This window comes from Tetrao urogallus (genome assembly GCF_951394365.1).
Source record: "Tetrao urogallus genome assembly, chromosome: 5".
Taxonomy (NCBI): Eukaryota; Metazoa; Chordata; class Aves; order Galliformes; family Phasianidae; genus Tetrao; species Tetrao urogallus.
The window spans coordinates 15489935-15508013 of record NC_136818.1 but is presented as its reverse complement, the minus strand read 5'-3'; the positions used below and the strand labels follow the sequence as shown (position 1 = coordinate 15508013).

Below are 18079 nucleotides of genomic sequence, written 5' to 3'. Positions count from 1 at the left end.
GCAGGAGGGCTGAAAAGGCAGAAGTGATTTAGAAAGTTCACAATAGATAGTTGGCATTTTTTTTTCCATCAACTAGTGCTCTCATGAGACTACAGACAGCGTGAGTGAACGTAGGAGGAAACAATACATCTGCAGACACTGGCAGACAGTATCGCTTGCCAAATTTGGCCACAGTTCCTCTAGATAAATAATTTCTCAGTGACGTGCTGGGTTGAAATTATATAAACAGCAAAAGTTACTAAGACCTGGGCCCCAGAGTACTGTGGGTTTCAAGATTTTCTGAAACCCACCATTAGTAGTCTGACATCTACAGATATTTTTCTTTAACAGCTGACACCAGGGACAGGGCAATATTACCATCACTTTGTACTGGAGACTTTGAATGTACTGAAATAATCACTCTTCAGGCACAGCACTGGTCATGACATAACTACCAGCTTCTTCGTGAAGGCTTATATAAAAGTTATCAAAGCAGCAATCTTTTCCTGGAGTGGCTGTAACCTTTTATAGCAACAACTACATAAGCATTTCAAGAAATGTAATTGGAAAAACACTATATTAAATTTCAGTCTCCAAAAGCATGATGGGTTTCCAAAGAGGTAACTGCTGAGAATGACTTACTTCACACAACGAATTCATGAAGCTAGAGGGTACTAGGGATGGGAGGGGGGGATTCCTACTTGTGACCAGACATTTAGCTAGCTTTTAATGTAAGGCAGTAAGATTTCCTTGATAATTAAGATACTTCCGCTATGACAGCTCTATACACTGGTCTATCTGAAAAGTATTGTACATCACTGAGGAACTTAAGCAGAAAAGAAAGCTGCATAATTCTTCCTGAACAGAAGTATCCCACAGGGAAACCTTACCTAACTATTTTTATAGAATCATCTCTAGACACACTTCTGAAGTTACAAAAACAAATCCTTTATTTAAAAGATGTTCTGTGAAAATCAGTTTCCATAACAGAAATCAAACATACATGTCACACAAGACATTCTGAAGGCAACAGTTGTTGTGTATTGACAGCTACCAATGGCATAGAAGAAATACAGGCTATGCAAAATGAGTAACTGCAGTTATCACTATTGCCTACGTAGAAAGGAACAGACAGGGAAAAGAAGTACTTTTAAAACAGTGATGCTTTTGTTTTGATGATAAAACTTCACTATCTAGCCCCTGTTCCAGCAACACTCCCGAAGTAAAGCTGTTCTCTGAAAACCATCTCAACAAAATTAGTGCACTTTAGTCTCCCAGGTACTAATTGGAAGCAAAGCAGGGGTATGCAATTATGGAAAAAAATCCCTCGAGCGCTTTTTCATTTCAGTCGTACTTCAATGCAAATTTCTATGTTTTGAGAGAGTATCTTCAGCATTAATCTTATTGTGAGAAACTCTTTAGTTTTAAATCAAAGTTAATTTTCTTAGAGAACAGGTATGCACAGTAATAACATCTCAAAAGCATCTCAGGATTTGACCATTTCAGTAACGTTTATGTAATATTTACATCTGCAAGCATTTTTTAAGAAGTTGCATTTGCAGTCCAATTGTGAGACAATTTCAGTAGTGCTGTGCACAGTGTAATAGCACTTCAGTGAGTGTAAAGGCAATGGATTAAAACTCCTTAATTATCTCATTTTCACATAAAACGTACAAAAGCATGAACAGAGCATGTTCTCATAGTCTCATGTCTTTAAAAAAGGGATGCAGCAAAGCATCTTTTGCAGTTATTCTTGTTGCAGGGTTTAAGTCTAGTAGCTTATCAAGTAGGTTGTATGCTTCATCAGGAACCTGATCCCATCCCTTCATGTCTGTTGCCTTATTTTCTGAAGCATCATCTTCCTGACAGCTCTTTAAGTGCTGAATTTCTTTTCTGATTGCCCCAGGAGCAGATTGTTTGTCTACTTCAACTGGCAAAACTGAGTTGTCTCCAGATTTGCTGGGCACGTCACCGTGGGATCTGTTAGAGCTGCTATTTGTTCCTCTCAGCTTCTCGCAGAGGGTTCGTAAGTTTTGTGCTGGAACAACGTGGGTACACAGAACTGATTTACCTAAGAGAAAAATAGTTTTTACAGTCAGCGACATTTTATTTTACGTGCTCTATGACTCAACTTTTAAGTTTGTTTCAGAGAAATTTCAAGTATTGAAGCTTAAGTGACATTAGTTCAAAGCTAATTAAAAAAAAACCAAATCAGCCATGTTTGACAGTAAGGGCCCCAGAAAGCCAGAAGTAGCTCTGCTTAGAACAGAACTGTGTTTTTACATGAAGTTATAAATTGACAAGTCGTCACTCAGTCCACACAGCACCATTTGCCATTTCACCCTCATCTTAACAGAACTGAAAACTTAAAACCCAGTTCAGTTCATTGCTTATATTACTGATTTAAACGCCTGTTTGGAGAATTAAAATTGATGCTGTCAGTTACACTTCCAGGTACCAAGTGCTTTAATGTTTGGCTTGCAGTCAAGGAAAATGGCTATTTCTATTTTTGTGCTTTTTCTTCTCCCTCCAAACAGGCCCTCTTGCATTTTCTACTGTTTTTTTTTTCGTTTGGTTGTTGGTTGGTTTTTTCTGGTCCTTCTTGAAGTTGGATAAAAATGCAAGATTTAGATCCTCTAAATATTAAGTCAATACAACTTAAGGCTCCATAGCAAATTTTGCAGGAATAATATTACTTCAAGAATTCTAAGAAGTAGGAAACATTTAGCTGGCATATTTCACCTCAAGTGGCCCTGAGTTACTGAAAGGCAGCAAAGTTAGGAAATCCACGGAATGAATTACTCCTCATAAAAAATTATAAAAGATAGACAAATAAAAGCTTTCCTAAAACTCTGTATATATGTATAAATAAGTGTTATTTTGCATGCAAGAAGTGTGACTTACCTCCGAAGTGACTCCCAAAGTTAAAAGTTTGTTTAAAATAAAAACAAGTCACAACTAGATCATAAATCATTGTATTAAACAGCAGACCAGGCATACATTTTCCCCTCCTCCCCATAATTAAGATTTGCATACCAAAAGTTTTAGCAGCCTGAATGGTTTCTCGAGATCCACGAACTGTCATGATTTGTGCCAAAGCAGTTAAATCATCGCTCGCTTTGTAAAATGGATACCGTCCACTGAGCAGAGAAAGGAATACAATTCCTGCAGACCACATGTCAATTGCTGTAATGGAAAGCAAGCTTAGTAACAAATAAGCAAGCAAAACAAGTAAAGTTTCATCAAAAGCAAAATCCCAAATTCTTGAAAAAGAAATTATGACCAGAAGTGTTGTCATCAGAGAAAGCAATGTTCTGAATTACCTACAGACTGTGGTCACAATAATAACACTTCAGCAAACAGTGCAAATTGGTATACTTGTAAATAAAATCAGATGCCTTCTTTTATAGAGAATGTTTGTCTATAGAATTTCTCACATGAGTAATTTCATTAATTTGCTTTAAGAAATGTACTGAAACAACATTTGGAGTTATTCCGATCAGGGAGCTGAGAGAGGAAAAAATGGCTAGTTTTGATACTTCAATAAGTTTGGTTAGATTGGAGAAAACTTTATATAAAAGTTCATGAATACAAAACAATTCAGAATGGAATGTAAATCTTACTTTTCTGGGACTGAGGTTGCCAGTTAGATGTACTAAATGGTTTGTCTTACTACAGACTTGCTTGCTCTCTAATATGAAACCACTTGACAAGATTGTTTAAGAACTGTAAGAGTTATTCATCACTTTCATTGTGTTATGAAGAGTACAGGGAGTTCTCTGATGGAAAAAGCCAGAGCATGATGGAAACTTTAATACTGAAAGTTATAAGAATACCTGTCTGCTGTAATTTTTTGGCTAAGTTGCACATTTTGAGAGATGGCAAGGAAAGTGAAGGAGAGAGTCTGAAGAACTCTCAAATTCTAAAGAGAAAAATTAAGTTGGGAAATAAACCTCTAGTCATCCTGCATATCTTCCAAAAATAGGCAGTAAAATATGCAGTAATTAAGTCTGACATTTTAGCTAGAAACGGCAAAGAGCTCTGAAACTTCTAAGTTGATCTACAAACACAGGTTTCAAGTCTTTTACAAAAATCAAAATCCAAGTTATTTATGGGTACAATAATTCAGTGTGCAAGAATTCTGCATCTTATCTTCAATGAAAAAGTTTTAGCAGTACTGTGTTGATGTTGATCACACTAGCTGCTTACAGTGTTATGCATCACCCTTAATATGTGGTTGGGAAGGACAGTCATTAAGGTGAAAACTTTTAAAGATAATTATTTAGCTCTTCCTGATATTGTCAGACAATTATATAGTGAAATTACTACTAAATCCTACAGTTCTGATAGGGTTGGCATCTTCAGCAGACTGTGGGATCTTGTGCAATGACATCAAAATCATGATTCCTCTCTGTGCATTTGCCTAGTGGTTAGTATCTAACTAGTGAGGGATACCATCTTAAGGGGAAACAAAGGAACAAATCAAGTTAAAAAATGTAACTGGATCTACTTAGGGCCAAGATGTAGGTTTGGGTTGTATTCTCTGTGTTTTAAACCTGGCTCACTTATTTAAGGTAGCTCTGGACAGCCAGCTGGATCCAGCTGATAACTTGGTCTCGGCACAAAGACCAAAACTAGTAGCAAGATTGGCAGGAGTACAAGGAGGTGACTACAGCAGTCCCAGATGCTATTGGGAAAGGAGATTTGTTAGCTCAAGTATAGCATTATCTCATAAATATTAGTATTATTCTACCCAGTTCTAATTAAGCACTTTGTTGACATATTACAGAAGCTTTGCAGCACTGACTCAATACCTTTAGGGCCACACCCGAGGGTTTCCAGATTTACCCATATTTTCTGTAATCCTGCCCTCCATTACCCTAGAGAACAGAAAACTGTCTGAAAGCACACTGAAGACAACCCTGTGTCCAAAATTTCTTAAGTATGTCTTCTTTCTGCATAAATTCTGTCTAGACAGATTTAGGGATTGTCTAAACTTGTCCTGGATTTCTGGATGTCTCCTAGCTCACAAAGCTGGCTGTTACTGCACAGGCACAGTGACTCCAAGTAGGCTGCCATTCCTCTTGAAATCCCAGCCATGCCCACAGCACAGATCCTGTCTCAAATAGCATTAAGCTATCAAGGGATATGATGATCAAATGTATTGTAAGGCTAGTCTGAGTGTGTATAAGCACTTTCAAATGCTGCAAATTGACTATTTTCTTACAAAGTGCTCAGCAAAAAAGATGGCTATCAACTTATTTTAAATACAGATTTTGAGAATGTTGGTTTCTATCCTTCATTTTCATAATCAAAACCTCTGGTCACACATGACATGTTTAACTTTGTATCAGTCCTCCAATTCTCCATGTACGCAGAGTTTCTCCCAGCCTACTTGCATCAGCTAATGCATTAACCATCCCTTTGTTCTGCCCCAATATTTACCAGATTACTGAAACGTATAGGTTTTAGCCCTGAAAAATTAAAAATCTTAGTAAGAAAAAATCATGAAATGTACAGATTATCTATTTAAAGCATTAGTAAAGAAGAAAAAAAAATCCAGTGAAAAGTACTGATTAACTAACACTTCATAAAAAACATAAAAATTGCACTCATACAATTAATTATGCCTGTGACAGCAAAATACATGTGGCAAACAGTCTAGAAAAGTCTAAAGCATATCTCTCTAAGATTTATTTAAGATTTTTCTTGAATAAATAAGCCAACGAGCCAAGAAACTTGATAAAACTTACAACTTTGTTTTCTTTTAAAACATGTGCTATTGAACTCCTGCATATGGCAGTACCCCTCAAAGGAATAAAGACATTCAAGTTTCAAACATGGGAAAATACTCCTAGTTCCTTCTTATTCTGAGTAATTAACTTTAAATTAAAATTGGGAAATGGTTGATAAATGTTAAAGGGATAATAAAACGAATTTCATGTGTAAACAGCCTCCAATACAAAAGATGATGTCAGTGCATAAATGATAGGTATGAAAAAAAGAAAGACATTTAGCTTTTGTCTGTTGTGTAGTACCTGTTGTCTGAGTGGGGCACTTTGTCAGTACTTCTGGTGCTCTGAATCCAGGTGTTCCTGCTCTGGGAGCAACTTGTTGACACCTTGTTGTAAGAGACAAATACGTTTAGAATATATACATTCAGAAATAAATAAGTTCTAATTACAATGATGTCTAATATTTTTAGAATATACTTTTGTCAGATGTGCAAATCTGCATTATTCAGTTTTTGCAGTTATTCTTGTTGCAGGGTTTAAGTCTAGTAGTAGGTCGTATGCTTCATCAGGAACCTGATCCCATCCTTTCATGTCTGTTGCCTTATTTTCTGAAGCATCATCTTCCTGACAGCTCTTTAAGTGCTGAATTTCTTTTCTGAGTGTCTCAGGAACACACTGTTTGTCTACTTCAACTGGCAAAGCTGTCATCTCCAGACTTGCTGGGCACGTCATCTTGGGATCTGTTACAGCTTCTATTAGTTCTAATTATAATGATTAATATTTTCAGAATATACTTTGAGATGTGAGATGTGTAAATGTCTCATTCAGTTTTTATGTCTGAAGTATCTTATAATCATCTAGTGTATAATTATTAGCTCATATGAAATAACCTTATTATAATTACCAATTATATTATTGGTCTTGTTATAATACATAGAAAGAATACTTACTGCATACTTCAGTCACAATATTTTCAGTTTCATTCAATGACATGTGTTTTCAAAGGAACTTTCAAGTTAAGACTAATTAACCAATGGCACAAAATGCATTGGTTTCTTGGGTGTGGATGTTATGGCTTTCTATTTATCCAGAGCAAACTAAGGCTCACTATTTCTGAGTGTTGATAAGAATTTACTTCTTGTTAGATTAACTAAAAGTTGTGAGATCGTTATTAAAAGTCTTTCTTGAAAAGAAGGTCCAAAGAGCCTTCCTTCTACAGGCCAGCTTTTTTGTGAGTCTAGCAAATTCCTCATGTTTAATTTCAGAACTGACTTTGATACCATTGTATTTTTACAGTCAGGGGAGAGGTACCACACCGTTTCATGACTACCAAGCAGATTTCTCTGCATAAATTTCTGTCCCCTAAACGAACTACAGAGGAATTGATCTGAACTGTGTTATTTAGATTCTCTGGCCTGTTCACTATTAAAATATTTCAAATTAAGTAATACAGCACTGTCATCTTTCCTTTTTATTCTATGTTTCATGATTTCCAGAATGCAAACAGCCTGATGAATGTATTTAACCTGAAGTTCTCAGAAAGCAAGAGTCCAATCACTGAATTTCAATGCAGTTGGCGTAATTTAGGCCTATTAGATAACTGTTCAATGATAGACTGTTGTCTAAGTGTTGTAGCTCAGGTTATTTGCTACAACACATGTAGGCAGATAATTAAATACAACAGCAACAGAAAATCATTAACAGGGAATCTCTTACTGCAGACAGCAGTGAACTAATTACTCCACAAATTCCATGAACTGTTCTTTTTGAAGAGCACACCTAGTGTCGTAAGGGCTGTACAAATGCTGTCTTTCATCTACTAAAACAGCTCTCCAGTAAATTCAAGCTTTTTGACCTTGTTTGACAGCATAGTAAGTAATTTTACAGCATTGTTGAAGCAAATTACCTTGAAAGGCAAACACTGCAAACTCTGTCCGTTGCGTAACAGTCACAGGTCAGGTTTGATGGACAACCACTGGCAGCTTTCCTGCTCACTGCTTTGGTAGAAATAATCTTCTTCTTTGTTACTAACTTTCTAGATGAAACATCTATCATCTTAGATTGTTTAATGAGCTGCAAAACAGATATTTTTTTTAGAAGGTGAACTATTTAAGAAGCTTCCCTTTATACATAGATACCTGTCTCAAAACTACTGAAAAGACTCTCATCAGCAAGGAGCTCCAATTTTGAAACAGGAGATAGCAAATCTTTCTACCAAATCATAATATCTATAAATGTACTTCATTTTTCAGTGGTTACAAAAATTAATATCCAGTAGATATTTTGAAACTTCAAAGCTTTTTTTTTTTCAAGTTAGCATAATTTTTCAAGCATTCTTTTGATTCAACATTTGTAAAAAAAACCTGTATGAAATAGTTAATGCCACAACCAAAGTAGTACTAGTTTTAATTCTACAATAAGATGATCATTGCTAGACAAGCCTTCTAATTTACTTGGGGTTTTTCTCCATATCAAATTAATTCTTAACAACAAAATGAAAACATTTATTACATACTTGTTTTCTCTACAACTTCAGTTGCAAAATAACAAGCTAAAGCTTCACAAACTAAAGATATCTTGGGGGAAAGGTACATGTGTAGGAAAGATACCAACTAGCATACAGAGAAGATGAGCTGGGGAGACATACAAATAACACCTCTTCAGGAGTTTCAAAAGGGACTGAAACAAGTGAAAAACTCTTCAAGCCTTTCAGTGAAGTCACACTTAATAATCTGTATTCTTGTCAGCTGAGAACTTTAGTTTCACAGGGTTCTGCCCAATCTTATAGAACTAGTTCTATAATTTCTCTAAGACGTAACAAATTGCTCTTACTGATGAGTCATGTTTCTTACTTTTGTATTTGAGTTCTCCTGGTATGTGGAACAATAGATGTTGAAATTCCTCTCTCCAAAGACAGAGCGTTGGGCAGAATGGTGCACAGAATCCTCCTGCAACATCAACAAAGAATACAGTAAGGATCTTATGCAGTGCTCAGCTGGATACTGGGAGTTCAAGAACTGTGTTCAGTGACATAAAACTGAAACACCTACGCGGTAAGTCATTTTCAGGCATCAGTTCACTGTGAAGAAAACATCATCTAGACAGAACAACAAACGTGCTCACAGAGTTAATCACAACTCATGTGCCCCAAGCTGATTTGAAATGCCATCTGTTTTGCATTTGTTATATATATGCAAGTAAGCATACACAAATAATCATTGGTTTGGGGAGGAGTTTAACAGCATGTGAGCTTAAAAAAAAAGATTTAGGGTTGTCTAGAGTAACTCATGCTAGAGTTTCAATGCTGAATTATATCTAACAGATACTGGATGACGCCAATAGTGTTACATAAAACTAGCTGCTCCAATGTGAAAATTGGTTCAGTGCATCAAATCTGCAAGATCAGCACAGCTTTTGTTCAGGTATTACATCTCCCCCTGTTGGATAAAAAAATACATTAAACATGCAAAAATATTAATGAAAGCAACTGATAACCTTTCCTCCTCTTCCTTGTTTAATCTGTGTTTTTGAGTGTGAGCTGGAGAGTGAGCTTTTGTCAGATGCCCTTGATGCTAACTGTTGAGCAATCTGTTTAGGTGCTGTGACAGCGAGAGAATCCCCATTTCCCAAAGCTATACTGGGATTGTTTTGTGAGTAACTTCCCTGCTGGCCTTCAGAACGGGCAGTTTTGAGAAGTTCAATTTTTGTATCAGGAGTTCCTTGTGCCAAGCCAAAGTCTACCAAGGCATACCTAAAAGAAACAAAGTTAAAATCAAGAGTCAAAAAGTATCAACCAGTTTTATCAACTACTTATTACTTGTTTGTTCACATTTTACTACTCATGTTGCTTATTTGCTGCCGCCAGCAACTCTGTTCTTTTTTTCCTTGTGCTCTGTTTGTCTCATCTGTCTGGCTCTGTTTGTCCCTTCACTTTTACACCACACCTATTTCTCTTACTTTGCTGTTTCTTGTAAGCTTTTCAAGTGTACTTTCACCGCTGACATTTTGAAAATTATACCCAGTAATCTCTTTCTTGGGTTCTCATTCTGCAGTTCCAAATTACCTCAAAAAGCAGCCAAGTGAATTGACCTGTCATGGACAGAGGCACAATGCAGCAGTGAAACCAGCTGGAATAATAACAATGCTAAGAGTTTGCCAAACCTCAAGCAAGGCCACTGTAAATCACTTATCTTTAATCAGATTGTTTCTCCACCAGACCTTCACTAATTGCACCCTTCTCACTAGTCACCACAGGACCGCTAGCAATGAAACATTACCTTACTCAATCCATTCCAAAAAAATAGCAGTACGTGACTTTTTAGTCTTCAGATACCAAACACATTAGTTACAAAAATTCATGAGTAGAAAGTTACAAATGCCAGCCTATGCTTAACAAGTACCTATTAGCTTTTTTCCAGACCGTTACTGATTTTATTCTCATTTTTATTAAAAAATGTTGTATCTATACTCAACAGTAAATTTTCACTTTTTCAGGTACTTGACACTCTGTAAGGCAGACATTAAATTAAATGCTAAAAAAAATCTTTCCATTCTCAAGTCCCCAAACACAGAAATAAAAGTTTTACAAATAAAAAGCCTTTTTTAGGTTTATTAGTTAAGCACATGTTAGGCAGCTGGAAGGAAGAAAACCAAAAGCCTCATTTAATCTGTTCTGCCAAGACACACATCCCCAGACGAGATCACACTATGGACATCTGGACAGACTTACTGCTTCAGCCTCCTGTTGTAGAGGAAGTTACTGGGTTTGACGTCACGATGAACAATGCCAAAGTGATGAATGCGCCTCAGTGCTTTAAACAGATTAAACATGTATTCTTTCGCTTCTTCAAAGGAAAGAGAATTCAGAATGTCCTGAAAGATTATTTGGATACTATTATTATGCAACTACGTTCAATTAAGAAGTTCTATTACACATAAGAAGTCTGGGACTCACCAAGAAGGATTCATGTTCCAGATATGGCATAACAATAACCACGTGATCATTCTTCCTAAAGCAATATTTAACTCCCATAACGTTGTCTTGTCCCCTAAAAAAGAGAAGTAACGTCATGGAACAAAGACCAGAAGATGAATTTTGATTTTCCTTTATTTCCTGTAAACTTCAGTCTGGCTTTCTTGTAATATCTGATTTATACTTTGGCAACAGTCTTATTAGCAGTAATTATGTTGTACTTGTGTTCCATTTGAATTCTGCAGTTTGAGATGAGGGCTCTACAGATCAGGGGGCCACAGTTTGTAGTTACCACTGCATTTAGATGTAAGAGTTCACAATGCTGGCTACTCTGAAAATGTGCTATTGAGCACATTGGTGACTAGAATTCATTTCCAAAACTTTGATTTCTTACTAAGAGATTATTTTTTCCAAGCAGCTGTTCCCACATACATACATTATGGAACTTCTCAGATGGAAAATGTAGTATGGTCTGCAAACTGAGACCAGCAAAAAAGGACATTCCTTACAGATAAGAATCCATTTCTTATTTGCTCCTGCTATAAGTCTCAAACATTTCTGAGATTAAAAAAAATAAAAATGCAAGTGAAGCACCTAAACTTTACATACATAAATGCAGAGCAGCAAGACAATATTCAGCATTTTAATCATGATAATCATGATTTTTTTTAAGTACCCTGCTACTGTGAGGCACTGAAGTTCAGCAGCAATTCGCAGAGGGTGACTGGTTGGAATCAAGTGCTTCAGAGCCATTTTTTCTTCACATCCTGTTTGTAGTTGCGCTGTGGCCAAGTAAACAGAACTAAAAGTACCTGTAAAAAAGGGAGAAAAGCAACTTTAATTAAATCAATTCAGATTTTTACAGAAATGATCTAAATGTTCACAGTCTTACAGCACATCTGACACTACGTCAAAAGCAGATTTTAGAAGAGAGAATAAGCAGTTTCTTTTTTCTATTACTGAATTCAGTGATCTTGTATGCAATTTTTTTAATGTCAGTAAAAATGCAAATGTTACACTGTCTAACTTGCCGGGGACATAGAGCTCTTTGAATGTAAATTTTCCTGTCTTTGATTTGCTTTCTTGTTTAGGTAGCTCTCTTTCATCTGACATCCAACTCTTCTTTCTCTGCAATGTAAGTCAGCTATCTAATGCTAATCTGGCTAGCACTGCTTTTGCTACTCAAGGAACTTCTGACATCATTACATTTTCCTTAATTCTGTTATCTTATTTATAAAGTAAGGCTTCTTTCCTACCTTATAAAGGTATAGCTTTACTATTTGTTGGCCTCCAGCATTACCACATAGACAGAACATTATAGACTCCTTTGGGAAAGAGAGCATTCACACTGTACAATAATATTACAGCTTTAAGTTTTATTATTACAGTTTTATCTGTTACAGTTTTAAGGATATCCTAAAATATCTCTGGGAAGGTTAATTTATCCTAATGATCTGAGACACCTGAACATACAAGTCAGAGCATTCTTCCCTATGAACAAGCAGTTCAAATTTACTTTTGATTATATTTTAACTACCGTGTTTGTGTCACATTAAATTTAACAGTCTGTAATCATATACATACATCAAAATGCCAGGAAAACTTCTAAATACTTCTTGCAGTCGTAAAAAAACCTAGTGTCCCATAAATCAAATAGAATTGCTCATAGCAACATGGGTTACTAAGTTGACCTAAGACCTTCTTTTTGGTGGTGAGAATTGCTAAAACAAAACAGACTCCTGAATGGAATCCTAAGTTGAAGCTTGTCTTGTCTTTATGCCACAGAACTGCTAGTGGTATTTTTGGCTTTCAAGAGCATTGTTTGCTCCCAGGAGAGAAATTGGAGTACTATTCATAACTGGAGATTTAGCTTGACTCTTTTATCTTATTTATGACAAACAGAACTGCACGTTTTCTAGAAATTTTGGATCACTGTGCAGAATGGCGCTTTTTACGTTCTTTGACAGACAAACTTTAAGCCCCCTGGTTTGCCATCGCTGTTATTCCATTGCAAAACAGCTACAAAGCTGCCCTGCTTCTCATACACATCTTTGCTGGAGTGTCATTCCTGAGTAAAGTTTCAAAAAGTGCTGAAGTCCCAGACTCAGAAGGCACTAGGAATCTACTTGCAGTCGTACCTACCTTCTAATAGAGTATCTACAATGGTATCCGCTGAAGGTCAGGAGTACCTAAGTGTTCCAAAATTTGATCCTGTATATCCTAAAAACAAAACCCAGCAACAACAACAAAGAAACTAAAGCAGCTATAATATTCTAGCCTCCTCCTCCACTTCTGCCCTCAGTTTCAGCAGAAACAAACCTAGTAATTAAATATGTCAAAACATAAATGCACATAAATAGATTTTCCATGTAAAAAAAGAACGGAGTACTGTATACACCTAAAAGTAAATCAAAAGGCATCTGGCTTAAATAGCTTGTATTGGCATCTTAGATTTATATCTGCTAAGTTATACATTCCAAAAGAGAAGTAAGTTTAAGTACGCTACAATAAAACATTTACCTTCTCCAATTTTTTCCTTAATTTTGAACACATTTACAAGCTGTGGCACTGCTTCATAAAGTTTTTCGATATCTTTTTTTATTCCTGCTGTGGAAAGAATGGGGAAATTCAGTTGAGAATTTTATTGCTCGATTCAGTATCTGGTCTGTAGTTCAGATCATAAATCATACATCAATTTCTAGTACTGCAACTTGACAAACTGAAGGAAAAACAGACGAGGGGTACCTATCCTTGCTGGCATTACTGTCTGCCTAATTGATCATCTTCTTCACATTCCCTTCCATGCTGCAGCATTTCAAAAAATTTAACCTACCTGCCACCTAGAAATTCCTGAGAGAGGAAAAGCTGTTTTTGTAAAACTTCACATGATTAATGCTCACTGATTAATGTTCCCTAAGACGTGCAATGTCAACGCCACAAAAGACAAAACTATAATAGTTGTTTATGAAAGCAAAGGAGCACATCCATGAGATGCAAACCAAGAATCAAAAATGTAGGAAAATTATTATTATTTAAGATCACCAATATAATCTCTTAAACTGTTATAATAGCAAATGCCAAAAAGCATATTTGCTTTGCATTTAAATTATTGTACTTTGTGCTGCAATCACTAGATGGCAGGACAAGGATGTTGTACTGCATTCCTCCCAAAACTTAGCTCTCCATTCAGTTCCTGAATGCTTCTATTTTAATTGTTCTCTATTTCTCTTGAAGCTGCGTATGAAGCAGGGTTAAAGAACATTTGATTATGCAGAAGTATGAAAAAAATGCTATTTGGAAACTACATCAAATGGAAAAAACCCCAAAAGTTTATCATTTTCATCCTAAAAATGAATAATAAATTCAATTTAATAAAAATATAAATTCCATCGCATTGGTAAAACATGGGTCTTACTGCTCAAGATAGGAACATTATTAGTTCTGTAATATCCTAGACAGACCTTCATGCCTAGAGGCTGTGTGCCATAGGACAGGCATAGCAAATGGTTCAAAATGCTGATATACATCTTAACAGCTCTGTCAGAATTGCCTTGTTTAGAACTAGATTGCTATGCAACCTGCTCTAAATAAAGCAACCTACAGTTTTGTTCCAGCACTCATATCTGAGTTTGGCTTCTGAAAAGAGGAGCTTAAGCTTCAATTCTTACTGATTACACCGAATTTGCACTGGAAATGCTCTAGTAAAATTGTTTGGTTGAAAAAAAGGACTTAACCTTGGCAAAATGCAAATGACTCCAATAAAGACTTGAAGCCCACATCTTTTAAGTCTTCAGAAACTAGCAGATCAGACTTAAAGCTGACTTTAACTTGTCACCAGACCAATGGCCCTATGGTAGATAGTAGCAGTAATGAAAAGCTCTTGCAACTGCTGCAGTCCAATCTGCCAGCTACTTGGTTTTGTGCAACCGAGTTGAAGGAGTTGAATGTTATCAGAGCTCTAATAGCTGAGTGATCCTACACCAGAGGAGTACATATCTTAGGCACTGAGAAAATTTAGCAACATAGCTTCGCATGTGAAAGATCCCCAAAGCAAACAAACATTGACTGTCCTTGTTGATAGCTGCATAAACATCATCCATTCTCTTCCAGGAGTCTGAATCCCCAGCTGGGCATAGTGCTCGCTCCATTGTTGGCACAACACAATTTAAAAACGCAGCCATTCTTTGCAATGTTTTCTGTTAGATTTTAAAGCAATTTGTTTACTTCCCAGAATTAAAAGCATTTGCAAAGTGAGACATCAAATGCTATTCAGCATTGCTCTAATTATGGACACGGATGTGCAGCAAAATGACAGAGGACTATTTCTAGGAAAATCAGTAGCCATTATATATAAACTGTCTGACCACCAGCAATTACTGAGCAAGGATGGTGCCTGTGTACAGAACACCCAGATTTAAGTCATAAACAAACAAAATAAAAACAGCAACAAAACCGCTATCAGTGCACGTGTCTGTACTTAAACTTCTCTTGCATGAGCAAGAACAGTGTGTTTGTGCACACCGACACATCTACAGATATTTAAGGCCAAGGCTGGTGATTTTATTTTAAAAGGCAAATATTACTGTTGAGACACTGTCTGGTAACGGAATTTTATTCTCAAGAAGTCCCTTTTGAAATTGTATTATCCCTTAAAATAATATATTCTGTAATATATAAATGGGATAAAGGAATTGTGACAAACTACTGCTGATGAACTGTAGCCACGTGGAAAGCAGGAATATGCTTGATGTCAACAGCAATTTCAAATGTTCTCATTTCATTAATTCTTTATACAATATGACAGTTGATGTTAAAACTTCCTGAAGTGATGAAGCACATCAACACCAAAACGTATTGTTAGCAGTCCCTGTTTAAGCACGTACCTGAAAGCTTACTGTTCGGTGCAAGCTTTCTGCTTGTGTCTTCAGCCTGATGAGGGTGCTGCTCATCACAGTGAGACTTGGACTCTGTCTCCATCACAAAACTAAAGAAAAAAAATCCAAGACCCTGAAAACTACTTCTGGACACTTGAGGGAGCAAATTTATGTGATACTACACTCAGTGCCCTGCACTCAGAGTGTGAGGAATTCCTGTGCGCTGCCTAAAATTGCAAGGCACCTACCATCCCAGAGAAAATCAAACCAGTAAACCCACTTGATCTCCAGTAAAAGGTAAGAAAGGGGAAGAGAAGGAAGAAAGCAGGATAAGCTTAGAGACAAATGATTTTCTTCTATGTGGAGTGTTTGCTCATTCATGTTAAAGCTATGTATTTTTTCTGAAATTTGCTTTGAAAAGTGGGGAACTGGTCCACAAGAAATTAGCTGCATTGTACACTGCAGCACGCCTACAAAGACAGAAAACCTGAAAACACATAAGAGAAAATCTTCTCAATATGTGAGATTTCCCCCTCTTCTAGAGAACATAACCCAAAAGCATGATTATTTGTTCTAATCTCTCGTAGAAATAATAGAGCATATTTATTTTGAAATGATTCTTCCCAAATCTTGTAAAAAAAGGTGTAAATTATTATACTAATGTACAATTGAAAAAAAAAAGATAATCCTATTTCATGAAGAAAAGAGATGCAGAGCACCAGCGAAGGACAAACAGCGACAAAGGAGCTCAACACCACTGCCTCTCACAGTGGCACCATTTTTTCTCGAGGATCTTCCTTGCGTGTACCTTTGCCGAGCCCACAAAGTTCTGCCTGAACTATTCTACAAGAGGGGAACGTATTTTGAAAAACATCAGATGAAAGATTCATCTATTTCAGCAAGCTAGAAATACATTTTGTCCCCTGAGAATCCTGGCTACCTTTATTCTGTCATTCTCAGGCAGCAGAATAGGGACAGGCGACAGCCTCTTTCTGTGAAGGAACTCTGCTGGAGAATGCAACTTGGAGCGAGGCAGCACTCTGCAGCCTTTCACAGGTAGGCACTGCCCTGCTAGTGCTGAGCAGGCAGACGAGCCTGTTCCAAGCCTGCAATGGCATGGCCTCATTAGCAGAGCAAGGAGTGCCCTGAACACGGCCTCGTTAGCAGAGCAAGGACAGCCCATCAGCGCACGGCAGAGCTTGCTGTAACCAGCATGCTGAAATGGAACCCCAGCTCCAGCTTCTGCCAGCACAAGGCTGACACGTTCAGGAAGCTGGAAGCAAAACTGCTCAGCCTGCAGGACCTCGGGAACATGGGCAGGGCAGAGGGGGCTCAGTAACACAGGGTGCCCCTTCCATTGCTTTGTGTTAAACAGGTGCTGATGGCTACAGAACTGAATGCTGGGAATACCTGAATATATTTTAAAACAGTTTACAAACTTGGAAGTGGGCCTCGCGGTTGCAAAATGGAACCTGATGGAGTTTCAAGTCAGGCATCCAGTTTTTATGTTACAAAACATTCAGAAGGGATCATCTGAGAGAAAAAAAGAGGAAGATGGAGATGATGCAAAGTTTCAGCTCAATTCACCCTCACGTGTTCTAGCTTCCATCACAGAAAAAAAGTTCTGCACGGCCTGGAAATGAGCGAGGTGCAGGCGGTGGCGGCCATACGGCTCACACAGCTCCAGGGCCTCTCGGGTCAGGTCCCGAGCGCTTAGCGGCCGTCCTCGGCTGCAGCATGGCCAACTGCCACAGAGCCACCGGGAGCACCGCGACTCGAGCAGCACCAACAGCGCACGAAGGACTCGAGCTAGAGAAGGCCGGTACTCGCAGACAAAGGGCTCACACGCGGAACGTGTCACGGCGGGTTAGCATTACGCGCAGCCCTCGCAGCGAGGCTCCCGGTCAGACACGCCATGCCGCGGGCACCAATAGCGGCGGGCCGGAGCTTCGAGACACGCGCCGTGCGGGAAACGGGGCCGGACCCCGCGGTCTGCTCCCCCGTCGGGCACGGAGAAGTGGGGCCGCCGGCCCACGTCCCGCAGCCCTCCCGCCCCGCCCTGCCGGGATCACACGCGGGCATCGGCCCGGCGCGGCGGGGCCTCCCCAGGACGGGCTGCAGGAGAAGCCCCGAGGGACCGCAGCGGAGGCGGGGGACGAGCGAGCCGCGTCGATGCCCAACGGAAGGCCGCGCGGGACCGGCCGCAGTGCAGCGAGGAGCGGGGGCGCGAGGGGGCTCGGGGACGCGCGCGGGACTCACTCACGCGGCCGCCGCGACGCGCCGAAGTTTTGCCCGCTGCCGCCTTTTGCCGACCGCCCCTCCGCGACCAATCCCGGCCCTCGGCGGAAGCCGCGGCCGCGGCCAATGGGACGGTGGGCCGCGGGGAGACGCGCTGCTATTGGTAGGCAGCGCGGGAGGCCCGCCCCGAGAGGCGGCCGGCCGGCAGCGGGGGTGGCGAGTTGTGCGCTTGCCGGTCCGTTCTGATCCGTGCCGTCCTGCGGCCGCGGGGCTGCCCTGGG

General features: G+C 38.8%; 1 protein-coding gene across 1 annotated transcript; it reads right to left on the bottom strand.

The window, feature by feature from the left end:
• Positions 1-1676: 1676 nt before the first annotated feature.
• Positions 1677-17923, bottom strand: CDC7 (cell division cycle 7; the record flags this gene model as incomplete). Its single annotated transcript, XM_079535558.1, has 12 exons — positions 17820-17923; positions 15570-15670; positions 13207-13293; positions 11363-11498; positions 10669-10762; positions 10444-10586; positions 9210-9465; positions 8567-8662; positions 7621-7787; positions 6018-6100; positions 3016-3165; positions 1677-2050 (listed from the first exon to the last, which is right to left on the bottom strand). Exons 2-12 carry the CDS (start codon positions 15661-15663, stop codon positions 1677-1679), a joined length of 1680 nt encoding a protein of 559 aa, XP_079391684.1. The 5' UTR covers positions 15664-15670; positions 17820-17923.
• Positions 17924-18079: the final 156 nt, after the last annotated feature.